Below are 23,853 nucleotides of genomic sequence, written 5' to 3' on the forward strand. Positions count from 1 at the left end.
AAAGTCTTGGCACTGGAACGCAGTAGATATCGATCTACTCATAATCGATCTCGAGATAGAATGATGCAAGCACGAAATATTACCCCGGGAGTCTGTGGAGAGTTATTGATTTAAACTGTTGCATTTTATTATAACCAAGAAACCGAAAAACTTTCTATATAACCTGGACCACTAATATCACATATGTGGACAAGACGTCTAATCCCAATAGCGAAAGAGAAAAATCAACATCATGAAGGTATCATAGAAGAATAACGCCGGTAAAGGGTATCGCACAAATGATGAACCAAGTCCCACAGAACGCCGTCATACCGGTACAAATAACATCTATAAGCTCCCACATTGGTAATCACTGATTTGATGCGGCGCAACGTAATGATCTTGATACGGGTGATTGTCCATGGAGAAATCCGCAAACGCCATGATAGGGTTGACGACCCCGGGGGGCATCTTGAGGAGAGTCGAAGTAGGGTCGATGTCGAATGTGTGGTCGTTAAGCAAAGGTAGTGCATTTGGATCTGCCGGAGCCGGTTGATGTTGCTGGGCTGGATTCCAGCCCCATGCTTGTTGAAGCCCCTCTTTGACTTGTTCAGACCTCCATCCGGTCTCTTTGGTGATATCGTCAATGATCCCAAAGACTTCCTCCTGAGCCTCCCTTGTAGCGAGACATTCGGCAGCCACGGCCAAAAAACGAATAGACAGGCTAGCAACCCCACTGATTGCAACCGTTAGAACCAACAACGACATGTATAGAACAACCACTGCTTACCTATCTTTCACATTTGCGACAATCCCGCATATGTCATGCGCATGGCTTTGCTGCACGCTCTGCATATCAGGGCTGAACTCGTTTTCGAAGGGATGTGCTTTTGTAAGGAGAATTCGAGTTGTATGGTAGAATAGCCGAGCTATGATTGAAGCTCGTTTTATAAGCCTACCAAGAGTTAGCTAGGGCGGCTGATTGTCAAGGCTCACAATGTACCTACCATATCTTTGGAAACGCAGATTTCGAGTTGGTCTGCCACGATGGCAGAAACGCAAGAGGCATCATGGAGCGAGGCACGGCCTTCGCCCATTTATCACACCAGTCATTGTACATCGTCCATTCCTGACATCGATGGTTGATCTCCATATCGTTTGTGGAACGATCCAAGGGCTGGAGCTGAGACATGGACGACCGAAGATTTACGACTTTGGCACAAATATAGACCATGCGGTGGGTCCACAGTTCCTCGTTGCCTGCAACACTGGGGTGGGCTTGCTCGAAGTCCATATTTACACCCCATGTGTCGGGATCCCAAGCCAACGCCCAATTGAAATGCAAACAACTGAGTAGTTCCATACTAACATTCAGCCAGAAACAGGCCCCACCGAGACCTTGAGTCCTCGCGTCCCAGTGACACTCCTTAATGAGGGCTCGCGCACCAGCGATGTGGTTCATACCATGGATTGATGGGAAAGATTTTGAACACATTAGCTCGTAGACATTGAGGACAACAGCTGTTGTCGCACATAGGGCAGAGTCTCGGTCTGGGTCATGCAGCGCGCTAAGGAGCTCCCTAGAAGCTGCATCATGGAAATACGAGGCTTTTTCTTCTCCGTACGAAGGGTTCTTAAGGTATACATGACGGGCACCACATGCCATGAACGCCCTCAAGAGCATCGGTTGTCCTAGCGCATGGAACGGCAAGATATGCGTGAACTGATTATGTCAGGAACACCGACATGTTCTTAAGGGCCGTGAAACTCACATGTTTTACATCGTTCATCGAGTCCATCCATTGACCAACTTCTTCTACAAAGACTTGCATCAGGAAAACATCGTCGGGGTCCTGAAGACATGGGTAGTTATTGGACTGTACATCCCCCTTTCCAGCCGAGTTGAAAGGCGCATAAGAAGCGCTGGGATCTGGAAGAGGCTGATATGGGGGATGAGGATGGCTACCAAACGTAGCATTTATACTGGCCGGCTGAGCCCCAGGACCCGCTCCAAATGAGGGAGCGGCATGCGGATTATACGCAGACGGCAGAGGGCTCGTGAGATTGTCCGCCTTCAAAGGAGGGTCCGCTACTGGCGGCGGATATCTCTCAAATCCTCCAACGTACTCAGAAGCTATATGCCTAGACTCGTCACGGAACGTCACGCGGGACCCTGGAGGGCGTGGAATGTAGTGGGGAGGCGCTACCGTTTGGGTATCGATGAAATTGAGACGAACTCCACGTCTGCATATCCGGCCTGATTTCCGGCAATTCTGGCACTGATGCAAAGCTTCGTCACACTTCAAATGGCGCTCTCGGCAAGTGAGACAGCCAGTTCGGACACGCCTGGGCTTCCGTGCAGTGTCCTTTCGTCGACCAGTATCGCTGCCTGGTGTCCGTGAGACGCTCATTGTGGTGCTATTCGGGGTGAGGACTCCTCCTTCACCAAATGGGCTTTCTCGAGCATTGTCATCCGTGGCTAGCTTGTCTGGGGTTGGAATGTCTACTTCCAGGCCAGGAGTATCTGCGGTTTGGTCGGTAGCTGCCACCTCTACGGAGACATCCAAATCGGGTGACGGCAAAGCATTGCCCTTGATAGTAGAAACCGAAGCCATATCAACGCTCGGTGTAACGCCCCAAACTCTTCTGGAGCCACTTTATAGCCAGCGCTCAATATTGTTACGTAAAGCCTCACGATCAGCCGCAAAGACCAGGCCCCCAGCGCATTGTGGCTACCTGTAAGATTCCCGGTTGCGTAGAGATACTGACTGTCGTTTCTGACGGAGTTACGGATAGCGGCGACGATTGATAATGGAAGTAAGTACTACAATCGAGGGCGGAAAGGTTAAAAAGAGTATCTTCTTGTATTAATCGGGCCATGAAAAAGCGACGGATATTCTTCGGCACCTGGAGGGAAAGAGGTTCTTGTCAGTCTAGTCCAGTCAATGATGGGCCCAGTACCGAGCTACAGGTTATACCCCATTCTAAAAGCGTAGCGCGGAAAAAAGCGGCATCAGTCCATACCCTTACCAAGGCCAATCAATATGCACCAAACCCACAGAGCGATTGGTTGATAGGAGAGAGTGTGTGAAACTGAACGACCCCGAAGATTTGCGGGGAGATAACCAGCATTCCTCTAGACCAAGAAGGGACTAGCGCATCTTTCACCGGACTTTATCAAATCACCTTTTTAAGGCCGGCAACGTGATTGTTTATCAGTTTGCTCTATACTAGTATTCAATACGTACATTTCATTCTCGTGGCTTTCTACAGTTTGTTTCCCATATTAACATGTACAGCCTTCACCTGGCTATACGCCTCAAGTCCAGCTTCACCTAATTCTCGCCCAATTCCACTCTGCTTCACCCCTCCGAACGGTACCCGAGGATCGCAGTCCTGGCTGCTGTTGATCCAGACCATACCGGACTCAATCTCAGCTGCAACGCGGTGGGCACGCTCAAGATCCTTTGTGAAGACAGCCGCACCAAGGCCATAAGTGGTATCATTTGCACGCCGAATGGCTTCTTCCTCCGTCTCAAATGGCACAATGACAACCACGGGCCCAAAGATCTCCTCCCGATAGATACGCATCGAGTCCGTAACATTTGTGAAAACAGTCGGGCGAACATAGTATCCCGACTCTCCGTTGCTGTTGGGTGGGTGAGGACCTCCTCCGGAAGCCACCGTCGCGCCCTCCGAAATGCCCACTTGAATGTACTCGAGCACCCTATCGTATTGAGCGCGAGTCACCTGGGGTCCTTGGAAGGTGCTCTCATCCCACTGATCTCCGATCTTCGATGTGGTCTGAATAGCGCCCTTGAACTGCTCAACAAAGGTATCGTAAATGTCCTTCTGGACCAAGATCCGCGACGTAGCCGTGCAAATCTGGCCTTGGTTGGACATGATACCGAAATGGGACCATTTCACGGCCTGCTCCATGTCGGTATCGTTGAACACAATCAGGGGCGACTTTCCTCCCGTCTCCAGAGTAATATTCTTCAGGCTGCCCGCAGCCATCTTCATAATCACTCGCGCCGTAGCAGTGGAGCCCGTAAACGCCACCTTATCAACCAAAGGGTGCTGCACCAGAGCGGCACCGGCCTCGCGACCGTATCCATTGATGATATTCACAACACCCTTCGGGAAGCCGGCTTCCTTGATCAAGGTTCCCAGAACCAGAATGCTCAAGGGCGTCTGCTCGGCAGCCTTAATCACAACCGTGTTGCCACAAGCCAGAGCAGGCCCCAGCTTCCAGGCTGCCATGGACAGCGGGTAGTTCCATGGGATGATCTGACCGACCACACCGATGGGCTGTCTGATTGTGTAGGCGAACTTCTGGGGGGTTGTGTTGATCGTCTGACCGAACGTCTTATCGGCCCAGCCACTGTAGTACCGGAAGGTGCTAATGGCTTCCACCAGGTCCTCGCTCAGCGCAACATGGTATGGTTTTCCTGGTTCATCAATCTCAGCACACATATAACAATTTGGGAACCAGACTAAGACCCAACTCACCGTTATCCCACGCGTCAATCGTAGCGAACAGCTCCTTATTCTGCTCTATTAAGTCGGCCAACCGACCCATCAACATTCCTCGGTCTGTGGCGGGGAGGAGCTTCCATGAATCATCCTTCAAGGCAGCTTTGGCGGCATTGACTGCCTTGTCGACGTCCTCGGCCCCAGCTGCGTAGACCGAAGCGATTTCACGGGTGGTGCTGGCATGGGCGTTAATTTTGCACAAAGATAATTAACCCCCCCCTAAAGGTCTGGTAAATAACATACGCAGGATCAATAGACGCAATAGTCTGCCCAGACGTAGACTTCACAAATTCATTGTCGATAAACAAACCCGTAGGCTGTTTATACTTGCGACCGTTTGGCGCTGTGATATCAAGGAAGAGATCGAGCTCCGGCATGGCGGGGTATGACTCGTTTCAAGAAAAGAAAAACCCCAGAGTAAGAAGAGTCGGGTATAATAAAGATAATAAAAGTCGGAGATATGAAGAACAAGAGGAAAAAAAAAAAACAAACGTTGAAGAATATTCAGAGAATCATTCAGCTACATATCTACGTCTAGAGGTCATGAGCTTTATCTACACGGAAAGGCAAGCAAAAGGCAGAGCTACCCCACTGACCACAGCTTTCAAATCAACCACCAATGTCCACTGAATCAGACCCAGAAATTGCCCCTCCGCGGGGTTCTCTCGGGTGCACATACCATATGCAAGCAAGCGATTTGAGGGGTGGGGTTTAGCGCATTCTGAATCCAGCCTTATCGGAGTCACCGCGACACTTAGGGCTGGATGTCTGCGCCCCGAAACAGGCAGGCCGTTCCGAAACCGACACTCATTCCGACTGCACGTTCGACCCTCATCGATAGCATTACATTATTCATCTTGATGTCAATCATTCATGCACACAGAGAGAGTTTACCCCGGATCCATAGATCCAACCGTCGGAATGGTCCTCCTTCCTTCAGAATCAGATCCAACAAGCACCACCACCCAAGGAAAGCTATTCCGGCTCACTCGTAGATATAATAAACCATGCCACCAACCAAACAACATACAACATACAATCAATTCAAGATATTCAAGATATTCATTCATACCCACACTACACTCTAAGAATACCCATTCCACCCACCTAACCAACCAACCACGATGAGCAACCAAGAACTCACGGGCGTCATGGTCGCCCTGATCACCCCCTTCACAGACGACGGTAGCAAGATCGACGAAGCCCGTCTCAAGTCCCACATCGACCGACTGCTTCAAGCTGGTGTGCACGGCCTCGTCCCCGGCGGCAGCACGGGAGAATTCACAGTCCTGTCCCTCGCGGAGCGCAAGCAACTCACCGAGCTCTGCGTCAAATACGCCGCGGGCCGCGTGCCCGTGGTCGCCGGCACAGGCGCCACCTCGACGCAGGAGGCAGTCGAACTGGCCAAGCACGCCGGTGAAGTCGGCGCCGCCGCAGTGATGGTCGTGCCCCCTTTCTACGACCCCGTCAACTACGAACAGCTCACGGAGATGATGAGCGAGATCCACACCGAGTCGAAGCTGCCCATCATGTACTACAACATCCCGTCTGCTAGCGGCCTGACCTTGACGCCGCAGCAGATCGCGGACCTGTCGAAGGTCGGCGTCAAGTACCTCAAGGATACATCCGGCAATGCGCCGGCGTACACAGAGCTGGTCTTTGGCTTGTCGGATAAGATCACCGCGTTCAACGGCTGGGATACCCTCACGTTTTATGGTTTGGCGGCTGGGGCGCCTGGCTGTGTCTGGGGTGCCGCGAACGTTATCCCGGAGTTGGCGGTGCAGCTGTGGGAGGCTATTGCTGTGCAGGGTGATTTGAAGCGTGGTAGGGAGCTTTGGGCCAAGGCTTTCCCTATCTGCAAGTTCCTGGAGTCGCATAACTATGCTGCTGCGGTCAAGACTGGTGTTGAGTTGACTGGTCAACCCACTGGTGGTCTGCGGAAGCCCTTTGCCCTGTTAGCAGACCAGCACAAGGCTGAGTTGACGTCGCTTATGCAGTCGGCCGGTGTTAAGACTGTTTAAGGGGTGGTTCTTGGGAGGAATATACAAGCATTATTGAATCATGTGAGACGTGACATTCCGGCGTTTTGTGCTTCAGCTTTCTATCTGCGAATATGTATGACAGTAAATGATAAAATACATTGTTTTCCCTTTTTCTTTTTTGTTTTTTTTTTTTCTCCCTCATGAAAGCATTGGCCAAAGCTTTTTCTGCCTCAATATGTCCATCCACGTAGGTAGCGGGCCTCCAGCGCGATTAAAGCGGAAATATCCGTCTTGTTCTTTCCACACGGCAGTCATCACATCCTTCGCGACGGCAAAAGATGCAAAGCCACATTGCGCTCCTCCCTTTTCGACCCATCGCAGGAGAGCATCGCGCTTAGATGGTGCCGTGGCTTCACATCCTGCCATGAACGCCGGCCACGCGGTGCCTGGACCAGGAACTTCATGTTGAGCTAGCGCCATGTCGAAGTCTTTCAGAGCTGCTATGACTTCATCGACGTGCGATTGAAGGATTGATGGGTGAACGTTGCGAATGCGACGGTAGAAAAAGATTACAAGGGCCGTGTTTAATGCCCGGAGCATGTGAGTATGTGGTCGGGCAGGCCCTCCTGCCGAGTCGGAATTGCTTCCCTTACTTCTATCTGAATTAAAAGAGCATATCATGTTCTCAAGACGGGTGGCTCGTCGTTGTAGTGCCTCCCACGCCTCCGAGTTCATGAATCTCTTTGTCCCTCCAGAGGCCACTAGAGTGTCCATGACATTGGCTAACCTGGTTGTTTGTGACACTAAGCTAAGCCATGTCTCCGGTATACCGTAGATCTCGCTATAAAGAGTGTCTGCCCATCGGCGCGAGTCTTCCAGGTGGATGTCGTGAAGGGCTACTTCGCGCTCTTTGGGAGCGTCAATATCCAGATCACTGTCCGACTGGCGGGGCTGCAGGAGCAGAAAGTCATCTAATCGCGCGTCCAGTCCGCTTCGGCGGCTGTTATCTTGCTCCAGGATGTCTTCGCGAGGCTGGAAGCAGTGGTTGAGTGCCTCGATAAACGAAGCAGATGGGTTGTAATCGTGAAGGACATAGGTGCTTTCTCCTACGATGCGCATCCAGGTGTAAATGTGATGCAACACACGCGCTTTCCGGGAAATCTCACGTTTGGATAAACCACGGAGACGCATGAGACGCTCGGCATCGATCATATAACAACGTGCGTCCTTTTGATGTCCGGAAAGAATCTAAAGTACATAGTCAGCCAGGGGCCAAAATAGCCAGGAGCCAAAGTGAGAGTCTAACTGCAAAGGCTGCCATCGCGGATATAGCCATTAGCTGGTCCTTGTACTTGGCCTTTTTCGGCCCGTTCACCTCTACCTTCAGCGACTGCTGTATATGGTCCTTCGCCTTATGGTACGAATAATGCGTTACTTGCTTCCAGTGTTCGGCAGAGTGCGGTGACTCAATAGTGGCATTTAGGCTCAGATGATGTGCGGAGCACGCAAGAAGAGAGTAAAAGTTGGCCAGCCTAGCGTGGTTGAGGTTGTGGCCCCCCAGGTATGTAAGATCTCCAAGAGTCAGTACGGCGGTTGGAATATTTAGTATCTTCCATGGGGACTTTTGCCCAACAGGCAATGTCATCATCTGCCCAATTACATTATCCTGGAAGTGCTTTAGCAGGAAAGGAGCATCTGTCAGTATGTCGCTCGTGGGGGAGACCAGCTCAATGGGTGTCTGTTGTGGTGTCAATGCCCTCATTCCCCGTTGCCCTTCGTCTCTTTCAAATGCTGCTAGGTCCTGATCGTGTGTCTGATGAGACATGTCGTCCAACCCACTCCGATACATGGAGGAATATAGACCATGAGTAAGTTCACCATGATTGAAGTCATCGGATAATATCCCAGAGGTCAGATCAAACCCAAGGCCAAATAGATCGGCCCAGTGAAGGAACTCGTCCGCCCCCAGGAGGGGATCAGTTACGGAAGACAGCAAGGGGTCAAGCTCCAATACTTCATCATAAGGAAGCCTATTGATAGCCGGGGGCGGGCTTGTCTTCTCCGACTGAGCATTCTGGGGTTTATTGTTCATGTCGGCACAAACATCGAACTTAAGAACCCCAAAAGGCCCAACCGCGACATCTCCAGTTGATGAGCCTTCTACTTCTTTGGATTTGGTATCGACTTCAGTGAGTAACGCATCCACGGTGCCGGAAGCAAGGTCCGCGGCCAACGCCGTGCTCATGGAAGCCCTCGACTTTTCTGGACCGGCAAATCAGCACACGAGCATAATGTGATATGAATGCGGGGCATATGATCTCACCTGTATAAAGATGGCGTCTCGTGCCATGACCCCCACTGGCAGGTTTGTCTGCACCTCGACTTTCGGAACTTGATTGCCGTTGCTGTTGTGACTGATGCTTGCCGGACATCCATCGGATCTCCGTGGAATAACCTTCACAAGAAACGCCGAATGCACGACACGTCAAGCAGGTTGGTCGCATTTGGTCACATTTCACATGGCGACGGCGGCAGGTCTGGCAGCCTCCCAGCGTATGGGTCCGGCGCGATTTGCTCTTTCTCGAAGGCGGCATTGGAGCTCTATTCTATAAGACTACCTTCAAACCAATATAGTAAGTAATATGTGAGTCAGTAAGAGAATCAATATAGTTCGAGAGAGTCGTCCGTGGCCACTTCCCCCAGACTGACTGCGTTGATAACTGTTCGGAGTCACCTTCCTTTTGGGTTTCCCCGCACTACAGCAAGCCATGGAAGACTTTTACACTAAGCCACTTGTGGGCTGCCCTAACTCCATCCTCTTGGCCAATTAAATTATACAACGCTGGGGACAAATTATAAATCCACCAAAATCCATGGAAGGGATATAACTTTAAAGGAGTACAATTGTGGGTGAGAGGCGTTCAAGGCACACTGATTCATTCAAACGGGGGGACTTGGTCTCCACAGGAGATTGCCTCTCAGTAATCAAACCTGACACTAGATCGATATCAAATGCGGACGATCGAGCGACAACAGGACGGTGCAGTGGCCCAAGTAGAAGACCAGGGGTAGGAGTGCCGATATAACTCGTCACAAAGTTGGACGTGTTTTAATGGCCAGCCATGGGTGAAACTCTTGTGGCCTTTTATAAGAAGCAATAGATTGAAAGCACTGCCAGAGATGTATGGCATATAGGGCCGAAATCGGGATTGATAGGGCAGGTCAAGCACTCCCTGATCATCAGTGGCCTTTGTAAACCGCAGATAGATGATACAAAACACAGATCCAGCCTTGATAGGCCCCAGTGTTAATCATGATGAACCAATTAAACACAGTCGCTTCTATAGAGGATACATTGAGATAGGAGAGAAGACAGATGGCTGTGCTGTACATGATAGCATTAGAAGGAACGCCAGATTTAGTGCATTTCATCAGAAAACGGAGTGCACTACCTATCGAGACCGTCTAATAGAGTGCACATGTTGACATGTAGAGGTAAGAATTGCCGGCAGGTAAATGCTGAGGGCAGAGTAGCTGCTTTTATGACCGAGTCCAAGCCCAGTGTACCTGCATTTAGGGCTGCCCTAGACCATGGAAAGGCTCATGCGCCAGACCCATCTGTGAGTAGCTTGGGGTCATCGCTCGGGGAGAATCAGACTGATGGCCAAAGCTCTGAGAATGTACAAAAGTACGAGTCTGTAGAAGTACCGTTTTTTTGTGGCTGGTGGATTGCGTCAGGGGGGGCTGCATCCCTCCGCCGGTGACGATAAGAAGTTTTGGGGCGAAGCCGAATGCGAACACAGGAAAGAAATTGGTAGCAAAGGCAATCAGGTAGCCGGAATGACCAGGAATCATATACTCGTTGATAGGACCTGGGTGCTTCCGATAATGTAAACCAAGCGATTCCCGGTTCGGCCCTCCCCCAAAACAAGCAGCACAGCCATGATGATAATACCAACGTTGCCAACTATCTTGAGCAACGCGAACCAGAACTCCACTTCACTGTAGGCCCCAATTGGAAAGCAGTTCAGTACAACAATAAGCATTGTAATCCATACAGCCACATGCACTAGAGGGTTCCAATACTGAACTACAAGGCTTACAGCTGTTACTTCATCTGTACAGAGATATAGAGACTTGGCAATGTAATGTGACTCGCAAGATCCTCAATGAATAAGAATAAATCTCGCTCAAGTAAAGAAAAAGCAAATAGATTCTTAAATTGTCACGTTCGGATGTTGTTCATGTATGGAGATGCTACGTATCTATAGTACAACAAGACCTACCTGACAGATGAGATATTTGTATCTTTTAGAGAGTACTCGGAGCTGCCTTTAACTCTTTGTGAGGGTCGACGGACTGACAGCGGTCATTTACTCTTACTAGTTATGTGTATTGACTGCAAAGTCATGAAACAAAGCACAATATATGTCCCAGGTGTAGATTTGGCAACTGACCTATTCATAATAATTCAGAATTCGAAAGATTTACGTAATTGTGAGGGCCTATAGTTTTGGAGCTAAAAACAAATCAAGGGTTCGCACATTATCCTGAGTTTCATATCACATATACACAACAGCCTTAATTCTGACAAGGCCATCGAAGAAAGTCATCTATGCAGACAAAAGACCGAGCTAACCGCCTCCACACGAACTGCATCAGCAATCTCATCCTGCAAGGACTTCCCAGTAGGAGTCCATCCCAGCACCTTGCGAGCGCGCTGAGCACGCTCCTGTGCATTGGTTCCCCAAAGCACACCACCATGACCCGACAGGGCATTCGCCTCGGAGTCACTGATCTCCTTCACAGACGCCGAGCTCAGTCCTAGCTTAGCAGCCTCTTCAGCCACCAGACGGCCAATCTCTCCAAAGTTCTAGACCCCAGTTAGAAACCCACTTAGTAGAAGAAAACCAGTGAAACTTACAATGGCTCCATTCTCCGCAAAGTAAATCCCATTCTCATTCCAGAAGGGACCCTCCTCCCCGGAAACAGCCTTCTCAACTAGCGTTACGAATATCTGACTGATATCTGCGATGTGGACATTGCTCCAGGTACTAAGACCCCGCCCAACTTGGTATCCGGTTTTTTTCTGGAGGGTAATACGTGAGAGCTCCGGGATCTGCACACTGCGCTGCTTGATGGGTCCTCTACCGTGACCGTAGATGATGGGGGGATAGACGACGGCTGTCTTTGGTGATTGGGGGGTTTCCGGAAGATTGAGGATGAAGCGGTCGATGAGACGCTTGGCTGCGTACTTGTGGATCAGAGCCTTGATTTCTTGCTCATCGTCAATGTCGCTGTAGACTCTGTCGGAGGGCTCTCCGTAAACACCGCTTTCGATCTCAGGTGCGGAGAGGAGAGTAGCACCGGATACTTGGATCCAGTAGCCTGAAGCACAGCTTGGTCAGAATTACAAGCCCAACACTGATAGCTACATTGTTATAGTTGACTCACCAGGCTTTGTACGCTTGGAACTAGCCAGTCCTCGGAAGACCGCCTCCGCGCCTTTATTGTTCTGCGCGCTGGCCGCATCTACAAGACGCCATAGTGATTAGCAACTAAAAGTTCAAGTAGTGATAGTAAAACTTACTAACTACCACATCTGCATTCTGTGCCTCTTCTTCAACTGCAGTCGAGTCGAGCTCTCCCTGCACGACGCGGACTTTAGGATAAGCCTGGGTGATCTTCGCGCCCTTGTCGGCGTCTCGAACAAGGGCCGCAATTTCGTACTCGGGGTGCTTTTCGTGCAGGGCGTGCAGGACATCCCCGCCAATGTAGCCCGATGCGCCAGTTCTACAGTCCGGTTAGTCAAACACCGCTATATCTTTCACATCCGTGTAGCTTAGTTGCGCCAACGGGTAGCATACAGGAAGATCCGAGTCATGATGGTATACTCAACAATCAAGTGCTGTGAAATGGAAAGGCGAAACAAGTTGTTGACAGGCTATCTCAATTGGATACACAATCTGAAATTAAGGAAACAAAGAGGGGCACACACCCCTCCTCGATCCCCTCATCATCTCATCAAATCGCGCTGCAAACCAAACAGGCAAGCGATTCCGCGGAAAGGGATCAGCACGATAACGATTTGGATATGCATCTGCCCCACTTTTCCGAAAAAGGACAGTAATTGCTACATTCAGGACTCCAGGACGTTGCTGTCAACTCGCTTCTAATCAGGAGTGAATTGGGGTACTCCTGATTCGTATACTGAGCTGGTTTACCCCAAGATTGTTTGTCTAGGAAAGTTTGCTGTTCGCTTTTAGGGCCGTGGTCTGACCGCAAGAATGGAACAGCTCCGCGAACTATATATTTCAATTTCGAAAGCTCCCCTCAGTTGTAGATTTAGATTTGATATACCCCAGATTTTTCTTTCCCCCCCCCCTTCTTGTCATCTGAAGATCAACTTTGGAAAGTGGCAAAATGGCACACCGCGGAGAGACATTACACAAGGATATTTCCTGCATCGCAGACCTAAAAGTTCAAGGAAGCAAAAAGCTTCCTCGGATGGTCAGAGGTGTGTTCGATCTCTGCCTTTCTAGCCATGACACAAACTCATAGATCTACACAGATTACTACAATGAAGGCGCTATGGACCTGATAACGTATGTAAATTGCTGCATATTCACCTCAAAACCAAAGGCACCTCGACATCACTAACCACACTATATCCCAACGAACAGACTTCGCGAGAACGAAGCATCCTTCGACCGCTACAAAATCCGCCCCCGGATCCTAATCAACGTCGACCAGATCGACACATCAACAGAGATCTTCGGCACAAAAGTACGTCCCATGGAACACAGACAAACCCCCCAAGTTCCAAACTAACAAGAACAATCCAAGGTCGCCTTCCCCCTAGGTTTCAGTCCCGCGGCATCCCAGAAACTCGCTCACCCAGACGGAGAAGTAGCAGCCTCGCGCGCAGCCGCAAAATATAATGTATGCATGGGGCTGTCGTCGTATTCAAACTACTCGCTCGAAGACGTGGCCGCGCAGGGCTGCGGGAACCCCTACGCGATGCAGATGTGTGTGTTGAAGGACCGCTCGCTCACACTTCAACTGTTGGAGCGTGCCGAGAGTGCGTTGTTGAGTTCTATTCCCATAATTCAAGTGATGAATACTTATGTTGGAACCCAGAGGCGGGATACAAGGCCCTTTTCCTCTCAGTTGACGTTCCCTTGCTCGGAAAGCGCTTGAACGAGTACCGCAACAATTACACCCTCCCTGAGGATATGTCATGGCCGAACATCCTCAGCCATGGATTGGATACGTCTAATCGAACTGACTATGGTGAGTTTATCAATTATCTCTACCATTGTGGTGTATGAACATGCCACTGACTAACCCACAAAAGATCCAAGTCTCGACTGGGAAACCACCATCCCCTGGCTGCGGAAACATACCAAGCTCCAGATCTGGTTGAAAGGAGGTATGCACAGCTTTTTTTACAGGTACAAATTCAGTATAGCTCACATCGCACACAGTATACACACCAGAAGACGTTGAGCTCGCAATCCAATACGGCGTTGACGGTGTCATCATCTCCAATCACGGGGGTCGCCAGCTCGATGGAGTCCCTGCGACCTTGGATGCGCTGAGGGAATGTGCACCGGTGGCGCAAGGACGGATCCCGCTCGCTATTGATGGTGGGATTCGGCGAGGCTCGGATATCTTCAAAGCTCTGGCGCTTGGGGCGTCGCATTGCTTTGTGGGACGGATCCCTATCTGGGGGCTTGCGGTATGGTTACTCATTTTATCTTTGAGAATTTGTACTTTAGACGATGCAAGGGCTGACTTGACTTGTCTAACTAGTGGAATGGGCAAGACGGTGTCGAATTGGCTATCAAAATTTTGTTGCAGGAATTCCGGATTACCATGGCGTTGGCTGGGTAAGTTTGATACTTTCTAGGGTGTGATGGGGAGGATTGTGCTAATTTTGACTAGGTGTCGGTCGGTGAAGGAGATTAGAAAGAGTCATCTGTCGGTGCTCAAATCCGATGGAGTGTTATCAAAGCTCTAATTGAGCTGATATTGGTTGTATTGGGTCATGTGGACAGTGTATTATTGATGATAGTCTTACATTTTAGCATTGTTAAGCCATGAACTTTTGATTAATACTATTCCCATACCAATTTTCGAAACCCCAGCAATGCAATGCAACGAAGGAAATCATTCAGTATAATAAGACTTACTGGTCTGATCTGCATAGGTGCCATTCAAGCCTTACTGCCCAGTCGGGGCAGCTGAACGCGGAAGTGCATCAGAAGCATAAGCGCACCGAACACAGCTGCGGAGAAGAAGGTCAAACGGAGCGCTGCCGCATACGCGCTCACAACTATACCAGTATTAGCTCATGAAAAAGAAGGAGAGTCTGTGAGTGACAATATGCTTACCCTGTGCTTGGTGGACTGGGTCCAGTTTCACGATAGCCTGGACTGATTTGCGGACGAGAAGGATGATACTTTCCTTTTCGGGCCCTGTAACCATTTCTTCAAGCTGGTATACAAGGGTGTTCTGGAATATCCAACTGCTTGTCGCCACACCCATCACCGAGCCCAGGTTTCTCCACAGACCCAAGGTCGTGGTAGCCACAGCCTGTTCATCCGGGTCACTGGTGGCGAGAACGGAGACCATCAACGAAGGAAAACAGAACCCCTGTCCAAAGCTTGCGAGCGAAACACACAACATGGCAACTATATCGGGGGTGCCCATACCAAGGGTGGATGCTGCGAGGCCTCCTAGCATGAGACAAACATCACCAATGATCACGGTTGGCTTCAGTCGTTTGGTCCATGTGATGATGAAACCAGTCGAGACGCTTGAAACCGTCACGGCGAGGGTGGACGCTACCAGCCTGAGGCCCGAGTCAGTTGGACTAGCGAGTTTGACTGCCTGGAAATACAACGGAGCATTGAAAATCATGGTGTTGACGGCAATGGATCCAAAGAAGTTGCCAAAAATGAGGTTGGCGCAGGGCTGCTTCGACAGGAGCGATATCGGCATCACAGCCCGCTCCACGTGCCGCTCGTATCGTACGAAGATCACAGCTAAGATGAGAGATGAAACCAAAGACGAAATGACCAGGGGATGAGACCAGCTGAGCACATTACCGCCCAAATTCAGACCCATAATCAACGCGGTCACGCCGACAACCAAGATGAACGAGCCCACCAGGTCAATATTTTTGAGTAGCTGCAGGAAAGTCATCCGTTCCGTCTTTGCCCTCTTCAGGCCCAAATCGGCGGGGGTGGTCCAGGCTGCCACGAGGAAATAGATGAAAATGAAGGGCAGCTGCACGAAGAACGCACCTCTCCATCCTACGGAATCACAGAGAAACCCGCCAAACGCCAATCCCAGGCAGCCTCCCACACCCAAACACAGATTGATGTAGGACTGGTACACCCCGCGATATTCGATGCGAACCAAATCGCTCGACAGAATCATACCCATGGAGAAGACACCCCCGGCTCCCAGTCCGCAGAAGGCCCGAGCCGCTATAAAACTCCCGATGCTCTGGGCCATACCACACCAGGCAGTAGTAAGGAAGAAGACGGCAATAGCAAAAAGATAAACCGGCTTTCTGCCAAAGGTGTCGGATACGCGACCGAATAAAGGAAGGAAAGCGGTTGAGGTCAGAAGGAAGGCTGTTGACAGCCACGATGCAGAATTTGAGGCATGGAAATGGGATGTGATGACGGGGTGACTGGACGCCATTAAAGTTGAGTCAAAGAAACCAATAATGTATCCCATTTGGACCCCGCCGAAGATTAGCCAAAATCTCGTCGGGGAGACATTGATAAACCGCGAGGCATAACCGGTGGATTCACTCGGAGACTTGCCTTCGGGATCTACCGCCGCTCTCTTGGTGGCTGCCCCTGCCGAAGAGATCCTTTCGAGATTTGGTTCGATTTCCAGCCCCTGGTTTATGGAAGTGACTCTCGAGAGGGTGATCACAGGCTCCTCATCATCGGACGTGTATGGTGTGGATGAATCACCCGTCTCTAGGGCGTTGTTGCTATGATCACTGGAGTAGTTTGCATGGGATTGTTCATGGTTGAGAAGAGGAGTTGACTCATTGACGCCAACGCGTGATGGTTGCGGGTTTTCATGCATCCCTCGAGGAAGATGGCGGGGTGATGTAGTACTGAGTTAAGTGGGAAAACTTTTTTTCATGTATCACCCGTGGGTAATAAAAAGATATTTTTGTTTTTAGATAAATCCTTCAGCTTGTGAAATTAGAAGTGTGAAATCATCTCAAGAATCAATTTGCTCGGAGGCTGCTACGGTCTAGTTAAATAAGAGGAAATGTTGGTCGTATTTGGCTTTTCAGTCCAGAAATTTTTATAGTCGAGGCTGTACGATGAGAGCGACGCTAATGCAGTGGGTTGGAGTCAGCTCGTGCTGTGACTCGAGCCAACCCTGTCCCAGTGGGGAACCTTCGGATCCCCACTCGGTTGCGGCAAGACGGAATGAGATTGTATTTCTCCCTCCATTGAATTTCTCATGGCACGTTCCACGTTTCAATGTTTTGACTCAACCCCGACATGCATCATGAAGATCCGTAACCCCATGTCCCTTGTTGTCCTCCATGCAGAAGAAGAGAAGCAGCAGTCGCGGAAGAAGAAAACATCCAGACGGCCGAGGCTAATGAAAATGCCGCATGCACGTTGATGCACTGATGGTATTTGACCCCCTCTTTTGTCACTGATAAGTACGGTCTGCTCATAAATCTGTGACCCACTTTTGTCTTTCTTACCTTACATTGATTGACTTAGTCTCTGTGTCTCCCATCCAGCTGTGGCTTGTCTATGGTCAGATTGGAACCTGATGACCAAAATGCCCCCGGAATTGTGTCATCCGCACCAAATGTTCATGCACCCATACGAAGTATATTGCCGCCTTCCCACTGGTTGGGTTCCCGGCGCAGACCCATTTGAGTCCCTCGACCTAGGGCTGTCTTTTCCGATTTGCCGCTTTCTCGAGACGAGTACAACAATTGACCATACAAAGGCTAAAGATAAAGACAGGCCATTCTCTTGGCGACTGTTATTAAGGACGCACTAATCTGCTGTCATATCAATTACGTTTGAAGTCTCCTGCACCACTATTTGGAAGACCGCTGTGACCGATGCTTATATCGATGCTTCGGGAGTTGAGATCGGATTAGAGTCCGGCTTTTGTCGGATAGTACTCCGGACACGCACTGAGTTTGCGATGAACCAAGTATGTAACGTTCCGATGTCCCGGAAAAAGCAAAGGCGGCAGGAATAAGCCAAAGGAACAGGATCATAATACTAGAACTTTATAATCGCCACCTTGAACCTGTAAGATTTGCCTGATCAAAAAGGCGGTGGCGCCCAGGGGTACAAAATGACTCAACGAGGTACATCATGCACTTTCCCATCGACTCATTCAGAACTCGTTTATCGCGTGGGATCTGCAAATCGTTGGCTTTAGAGTTTCTTGATACCTTGATCCTCCTTCAAGTAGCACCTCCTACCCTGTGACCTCGACAATCATTGCTGTGATCTCATCCCGCCGCCAGAATGCGCCCCCCGCTCCGGATCGCCATCCTTGAATGCGACACTCCAATAGAAAGCGTGGATGAAAGGTATAATGGCTACTACGGCCTATTTTCTCAACTTTTCCGTGAATGCGCCAAGTCCCTGGGATTAGATCCCGAGGCTGACCTTGACATTACTCGATGGGACGTCGTGCATGCGCAAGAGTATCCCAGATTAGAGGATGTTGATGCGATCGTGCAGACTGGATCTAGTGAGTGCCTTACGTATGCTAGAGCACTGGCCCTCTACATACACCTATCGGGCCGACACACCTGATAACCTCAATCTTTATTTTTCATCTTGCTAACGTGACGTGCCTTAGAATATGACTCCTTCGAAAGCGACCCTTGGATCCTCAAATTAGTCGAATATACCAAGACAGCCCTCAAAGATAACCGCGTCAAACTCCTCGGCATCTGCTTCGGACACCAGATCATCGGCCGCTCACTCGGCGTCAAAGTCGGCCGCAGCGATGCCGGCTGGGAGATTGCAGTCTGTGACGTGGACCTGACTGATCAGGCGAAGAAACTCTTTGGAAAGGATAAACTGGTACGCAGTGCACCCCTGTGGCTATTCGCATTCATCACCCGCTACAAACACTCAATCCGTACACCCAATCTCCTTATCGGTTTTCATTCTAACAATGTAACTTGATAGCGCATCCACCAAATGCACCGAGACGTCGTCCACAGCTGTCCCCCGAACGTGATACCCCTGGGCTCCTCGCCCAAATGCGCCCTACAGGGCATGTACCTTCCGGGCAAATTAATAACAGTCCAGGGTCATCCGGAATACAACGGGTTCATCGTTACCGAGATTGTCAACAAGCGGACCCGGGATGGCGTTTTCTCGAAAGAGATGAGTGATGATGCACTGGCTAGGGCGGAGCTGGAGCATGATGGGCTCGATATTTTGGGTATTTTCTTGCAGTTCTTGCTTGGGGAGGTTGTATAAATACCCGTCTACTGGGATCGATTGCTGTACGGCTGGACTGTGGCTTGGATTCCTCACCTCCCCCAGATTTGTAGCATATAGAGAAGATGAATCTATTATATTTGAGGCACATGAATTCTATTCTCTAAGAAAGAATCCTGGCCTGATCACCACTGGCGACAATAAAACACGCCGATAGACCAACGCATTGCAACCGAGGTAGGTATGAATAGCGTCAGAACGTTCGACACGCCGAGCATCTCGTAGACGGGCACTCTGGGCCTCTTCATGAAGCTCTTATCATATTCTAGTATAGTTTCAGCTGTCGCGCAGTCATCGCGCCGATGGGTAAATTCTCCGAGGACAAGCGCAGTGCGTACTACCCCTTTACCAACAATATAACCCATGCGAGTAAAAATACCGCAAATCCGGTATATAAAAATAGTGACACAAACAACGCCCCCAACCAATCCCAAGTAACGAACCCAAGCCAAAGCAAAACTCCCCTAATCCGAAGGAAAAACAATCACCCACTGGCACTCGGATCCTCCCTCTCCAAAAACGACGGATCCATCTCCACCTTCCTCTCAAACTTCGACCACCAATCCCGGAAAGCCTTCAACGGCACCGCATCCTGGTCACTCGAGGCAAAGCTGGCCAGGAAATTAAACGCATTCCCGATAATCCGCTGCGCGAGCACTTTGGTCGTGATCTGCCTCGTCTGCCGGACTAGCTGGCCCGATGCGCCCTTTTCGGCCTCGAGGGCCTCGAGCTGCGGCGCGACGGTTGCGATGGGCTCGAGTGAGATTCCCAATGTTGCTGTCATGCCCGGTTGGAGGTTTGGGGGTGGAGATGTGGGGAGAATGGAGGAGGGCTTTTCGTTGGCGAGGGCGCGATGAAGCGGAAGCCGTTGGGATCGGAGGGGAATTGGATGTAGATTGCGGCGGCTGTGTCTGGGGGGAGAACGGTGCCGGGGAGGAGGAAGACGACGAGGTCGGAGAGGTCTGGAGTGAGGGGGATTGTGAAGGCGAATTTGGTGGATTGGCCGTTGGGTTGCGGGTCGACTGGGACGATGTCTGTGAGGCAGGGTCGGCCTGGAATTATGACGGAGAACATGGCGGCGGGGGGGAGAGTAGTAATTGAGTAGTAGTTAAACAATGCGATAAACAAACGCAAGTGGGGGTATCTGGTTGATTGGAAGTCAAAGAATGAATAAACAAATGCAGATTAGGCTCGTTTATAGTCTGGTTATAGAGGCGATTGGGGGATAAGATGCATTGTCCAAGCTGTGTAAGAAAGAATAATCGTCGTAGCTACTGGAGCTGGTGAGAATTTCCCTGGGGGTTCCATATGATAGAATCGCAAAGAAAAGCTTGGTGACGAAATCATCCGCCTGCCCTTATCGATAAGGGCTGTGGACCGGTCTAACCCGTTATGGCTGCGTGGACATCCTGCTGGTCACATGTTTTATCTGACACATTGTATTGCTTGTAATATGCATGCATAGTTTGCTATTAACTTTACACTGGACGTGGTTGCATACACAATGGCTAAATCTAACTTGGAGCTGGTCGATGAATGCGATAAGTAATCGGTCCCCTCTCTTCTACCTATTATCAATACCAACATTCCCGAACAGATTTCCCTATTACGAAGACAACCCCGCATTCTATGCAGCCCACTTAAAGAAACACCACGCCTTCAGGGTCAATGGCTGCGATGCGGTATTGGGATACATACTCAACTCGGCCGTGGCCAAGTTCCACTGGCCCGCTGAATATTGGACGGTGGACTCTACAAACCAAACCGTTACACTGAACACTGCTCCAGATGCAACTCCGGAACAGCGCAGCAAGGTCATGGATGAGACTCTTAGAGCGGAGGCCAAACGGGGAAATTTTGAGGTTCTAAAAGGGTGGCGGAATGAGATGTACGCCGTTTATGCCCCCGGGGGTAAGTTCTTGCTCGAGATGGAACGGTGCGCCACCCCGTTGTTTGGTGTTGTGTCTTATGGTGTGCACGCCACCTGTTACGTGGAAGACGAGCACGGTCTGCAGTTCTGGGTGCCTAAGCGCGCAAAGACCAAGCAGACATACCCTGGAATGCTTGATAACTCCGTGGCCGGGGGAATGAGCACCAATGAACGCCCCTTTGAATGTCTTGTTCGTGAAGCAGAGGAAGAGGCATCTCTGCCCGAGGACGTCACCAGGGCCGCTGCCAAGTCAGTAGGTTGTGTTTCGTATTTCTATGTGCGGGACTCTCGGGCCGGAGGCGAAGTCGATCTGCTACAACCAGAGGTAGAGTATGTCTACGACATCAAGCTTAGTCGGGACATTGTTCCCAACTAGTGACGGCGAAGTGGAAGAATTTAAGCTGTATACTGTTGAAGAAACGAAGAAGGCTCTAGCAAACGGGGAGTTCAAGCCCAATTGCGCAGTCGTCTTCATTGATTTCTTCATCAGACATGGTATCTTGACCCCTGAGAATGAACCCGACTATTTCCAGATCCTGACAAGGATGCACCGCCGCTTTGAATTCCCAACAGCGTCACATTTCGCACACTGAGTGGCCACCGACCTTGAGTTAATTGGTAGATGAGAACACATTTGTTGAGAATTGTTTGATATTCTATTGATATACCCATTCACCAATCAAACGCCGACGCTGCAACCGAACACCCCAATTAATGCAAACTTTTCTGTCAGTCCGAAAGTCGACCCCGGACACAGATACCCATGAATTTTCGATACGAAGTGTTGATGGGATGATATCTTTCCTCGTTTCCTTCATTTCTTCAGAAGTAGATACACGTAGTCGATCCTCAAGGGTGCCAACTTCTTGTAGGGTCCTTCAAGATAGAGCAAAAGTCCACCGAAAGAGATGAAAACCGCCCTATGAGTGGTCTCATTAGCCAATGCTCCGGTACTTGATCGCTATGCGCGTGACCAGGCAAATCCCGGTAAAACGAAGGTCTACCTACATGTTCCCTTGGGTAGTTCCCTCTTCAAAACGGTAGACCTTTCCATGGCAAACATAGTCGTAGTCGTTCGCCAGGGTCTGTTCGCCCATACCGACTTCTCTCCAGCCCTTCGAGCCAGTGTCTTCCTTGCCGTCCAGAGAAAGGGTCGAAGCGAGAGCCATAGACACCGACTCGCCAGTTGTGCAAGGATAGAGCTCAGTGTTGACATCGAGAGTGAAGGTAGAGGTGTGATCAGACGACGTGCAGGTCAGGCGAGAAACGCGATCGTATTTCTGCTGGTTGACACCAGTGATGGTGAAGGTGTCTTCGAAAAGCAATGGGTCCGACATGGTTGCGATAACACAGTGTAACTCGGCGAATTCGAAATAGAGTATGGAGAATTGCTGAAGAGTCGCAAAGTTACGGAGTTGGAGGAAGTGGTAGAAGGTTGACGGGACGCGGCCGAAAACTGCAAAAGGAATCGCCGCAGCTTTTTTGCTCGACTTTTTAGCGCACTGCCGCTTTTACCTCCGGCCGGAAGCTGCCCCGCAGCCATTCCTCAAAAAAGTATTCAAGAGCAACAACACCTACACAAGTCAACTACAGCACATAATGTCCTTTCGCAAAAGAAATATTGGCTTGTCAACGGGCGTCGATCGCGTCACGGCTCTCAATTCTACTGCGCAACCGCAGCAAGCCGCGGCCGCCCCAGAAACAAATCCCGGAATTCGACCCTCTCCCGACGATGGGCGCCCGACTACTTCGACAGGTAGCCGGTCGCTGGATAACCTCCTAGCTGGACATGGCGGGCTTCCCATTGGAAAGACTCTCTTAATTGAAGAGAATGGAACTACGGATTTTGCAGGCGCATTGTTACGGTACTATGCAGCCGAAGGTGTCGTACAGGACCAAAAGGTTCACGTCGTCGGAATGCCCGAGCAATGGGGCAGAAGTCTTCCTGGGTTGATAGGTCCTGCGGACGTCGCAGATGAGAAGCCGGCCAAGCGAAAGGGAGAACGCATGAAGATTGCCTGGAGGTATGAGCGTCTGGGGGAATTTGGGGCCGGTGTCGCTGGTTCAAGAGGTAAGGCATAGAATGCTGTCACTGCTATCTACAGAAACTGTGTGAATCGCGAATGAGCCTAACAGATGCAGCACCTGTCACAACTGCGGGAGATCAAGCTTCGTCCGCAGCCAGCGGAGACCAGGCTCAACAACCAGCATTTTGCCATGCTTTCGACCTCACCAAACGTCTAACCCACCCATCTATTGCTAATATCACATATATCCCTCTCGCCCGCACAAACGAACCCCTCTTCGTTTCAATTCATAAACGCCTTCAAACCGCCATCGCCCAAAGCCCTCCCAATACGGTCCACCGCATTATCATACCTTCTTTGCTCAACCCCACGCTCTACCCGCCTGAGGCCAGCCAGCCCGAGACCATTCTGCCGTTTCTTCACTCGCTAAAGGCTTTGATGAGCGCACCTTCTGCACGTGTCACAGCTATGATAACAATGCCTCTGTCCCTGTTCCCCCGCTCCTCGGGACTTGTGCGATGGGTCGAACTCCTGACCGATGGTGTTATCGAGCTTTGTCCTTTCCCCCACTCTGCCGATGCCCTCGCGACCTCCGGCGCTGCCACGGCCGGTGAAGAGCCACCGCAAGGCGTGCTCAAGACCCATCGACTGCCTGTGATACACGAACGGGGCGGAGGTAGTGATCAGAATGTTGGGCAAGACTGGGCGTTTACTCTCAGCAGACGGAAGTTCGAAATTAAGCCTTTCAGTCTGCCGCCGGCCGAAGGAGATAAGGAAGCCCAAGAAGGCGCCGGCCCAGGCGGGATGCCAAAAAAAGCGGATCTAGAATTCTAAGTTGATGCTGCTATGTTGAATGA

The 23,853-nt window shown here is 50.4% G+C and overlaps 12 protein-coding genes across 12 annotated transcripts; 5 read left to right on the top strand and 7 right to left on the bottom strand.

Moving 5' to 3' along the window:
• Positions 1-327: 327 nt before the first annotated feature.
• ABOM_008602 (C6 zinc finger domain protein) lies at positions 328-2,594 on the bottom strand (the record flags this gene model as incomplete). The annotated part of the gene is made up of 4 exons (XM_022535731.1): positions 328-715; positions 770-934; positions 987-1,702; positions 1,752-2,594. 4 exons carry the CDS (start codon positions 2,592-2,594, stop codon positions 328-330), a joined length of 2,112 nt encoding a protein of 703 aa, XP_022385796.1.
• Positions 2,595-3,246: 652 nt separating this feature from the next.
• Positions 3,247-4,892, bottom strand: ABOM_008603 (aldehyde dehydrogenase ALDH; the record flags this gene model as incomplete). Its single annotated transcript, XM_022535732.1, has 3 exons — positions 3,247-4,430; positions 4,492-4,691; positions 4,759-4,892. 3 exons carry the CDS (start codon positions 4,890-4,892, stop codon positions 3,247-3,249), a joined length of 1,518 nt encoding a protein of 505 aa, XP_022385795.1.
• A 747-nt stretch (positions 4,893-5,639) lies between these two features.
• ABOM_008604 (dihydrodipicolinate synthase family protein) lies at positions 5,640-6,536 on the top strand (the record flags this gene model as incomplete). The annotated part of the gene is made up of 1 exon (XM_022535733.1): positions 5,640-6,536. One exon carries the CDS (start codon positions 5,640-5,642, stop codon positions 6,534-6,536), a length of 897 nt encoding a protein of 298 aa, XP_022385798.1.
• A 159-nt stretch (positions 6,537-6,695) lies between these two features.
• ABOM_008605 (Zn(II)2Cys6 transcription factor) lies at positions 6,696-9,091 on the bottom strand (the record flags this gene model as incomplete). The annotated part of the gene is made up of 3 exons (XM_022535734.1): positions 6,696-7,745; positions 7,804-8,759; positions 8,821-9,091. The coding sequence occupies 3 exons, from the start codon at positions 9,089-9,091 to the stop codon at positions 6,696-6,698; spliced, it is 2,277 nt and encodes a 758-aa protein (XP_022385797.1).
• A 1,987-nt stretch (positions 9,092-11,078) lies between these two features.
• On the bottom strand, positions 11,079-12,381 carry ABOM_008606 (uncharacterized protein; the record flags this gene model as incomplete). Its single annotated transcript, XM_022535735.1, has 7 exons — positions 11,079-11,084; positions 11,137-11,370; positions 11,422-11,498; positions 11,553-11,885; positions 11,952-12,029; positions 12,088-12,290; positions 12,365-12,381. 7 exons carry the CDS (start codon positions 12,379-12,381, stop codon positions 11,079-11,081), a joined length of 948 nt encoding a protein of 315 aa, XP_022385800.1.
• Positions 12,382-12,920: 539 nt separating this feature from the next.
• On the top strand, positions 12,921-14,520 carry ABOM_008607 (alpha-hydroxy acid oxidase; the record flags this gene model as incomplete). The annotated part of the gene is made up of 9 exons (XM_022535736.1): positions 12,921-13,014; positions 13,069-13,102; positions 13,181-13,283; positions 13,344-13,578; positions 13,638-13,790; positions 13,855-13,929; positions 13,985-14,238; positions 14,313-14,389; positions 14,445-14,520. The coding sequence occupies 9 exons, from the start codon at positions 12,921-12,923 to the stop codon at positions 14,518-14,520; spliced, it is 1,101 nt and encodes a 366-aa protein (XP_022385799.1).
• A 196-nt stretch (positions 14,521-14,716) lies between these two features.
• Positions 14,717-16,613, bottom strand: ABOM_008608 (putative MFS multidrug transporter; the record flags this gene model as incomplete). Its single annotated transcript, XM_022535737.1, has 2 exons — positions 14,717-14,835; positions 14,894-16,613. The coding sequence occupies 2 exons, from the start codon at positions 16,611-16,613 to the stop codon at positions 14,717-14,719; spliced, it is 1,839 nt and encodes a 612-aa protein (XP_022385790.1).
• Positions 16,614-18,046: 1,433 nt separating this feature from the next.
• ABOM_008609 (type 1 glutamine amidotransferase) lies at positions 18,047-19,018 on the top strand (the record flags this gene model as incomplete). Its single annotated transcript, XM_022535738.1, has 3 exons — positions 18,047-18,275; positions 18,387-18,613; positions 18,722-19,018. The coding sequence occupies 3 exons, from the start codon at positions 18,047-18,049 to the stop codon at positions 19,016-19,018; spliced, it is 753 nt and encodes a 250-aa protein (XP_022385789.1).
• A 505-nt stretch (positions 19,019-19,523) lies between these two features.
• ABOM_008610 (DUF775 domain protein) lies at positions 19,524-19,823 on the bottom strand (the record flags this gene model as incomplete). Its single annotated transcript, XM_022535739.1, has 1 exon — positions 19,524-19,823. The coding sequence occupies one exon, from the start codon at positions 19,821-19,823 to the stop codon at positions 19,524-19,526; it is 300 nt and encodes a 99-aa protein (XP_022385815.1).
• Positions 19,824-20,269: 446 nt separating this feature from the next.
• Positions 20,270-21,562, top strand: ABOM_008611 (thiamine pyrophosphokinase-related protein; the record flags this gene model as incomplete). The annotated part of the gene is made up of 4 exons (XM_022535740.1): positions 20,270-20,287; positions 20,505-20,584; positions 20,637-21,299; positions 21,346-21,562. 4 exons carry the CDS (start codon positions 20,270-20,272, stop codon positions 21,560-21,562), a joined length of 978 nt encoding a protein of 325 aa, XP_022385816.1.
• A 221-nt stretch (positions 21,563-21,783) lies between these two features.
• ABOM_008612 (DNA-directed RNA polymerase core subunit RPB8) lies at positions 21,784-22,306 on the bottom strand (the record flags this gene model as incomplete). The annotated part of the gene is made up of 2 exons (XM_022535741.1): positions 21,784-21,889; positions 21,978-22,306. 2 exons carry the CDS (start codon positions 22,304-22,306, stop codon positions 21,784-21,786), a joined length of 435 nt encoding a protein of 144 aa, XP_022385813.1.
• A 262-nt stretch (positions 22,307-22,568) lies between these two features.
• ABOM_008613 (elongator complex protein 4) lies at positions 22,569-23,830 on the top strand (the record flags this gene model as incomplete). Its single annotated transcript, XM_022535742.1, has 2 exons — positions 22,569-23,040; positions 23,106-23,830. The coding sequence occupies 2 exons, from the start codon at positions 22,569-22,571 to the stop codon at positions 23,828-23,830; spliced, it is 1,197 nt and encodes a 398-aa protein (XP_022385814.1).
• Positions 23,831-23,853: the final 23 nt, after the last annotated feature.

Source organism: Aspergillus bombycis (genome assembly GCF_001792695.1).
Source record: "Aspergillus bombycis strain NRRL26010 chromosome Unknown contig00096, whole genome shotgun sequence".
In the NCBI taxonomy this organism is placed as follows: domain Eukaryota; kingdom Fungi; phylum Ascomycota; class Eurotiomycetes; order Eurotiales; family Aspergillaceae; genus Aspergillus; species Aspergillus bombycis.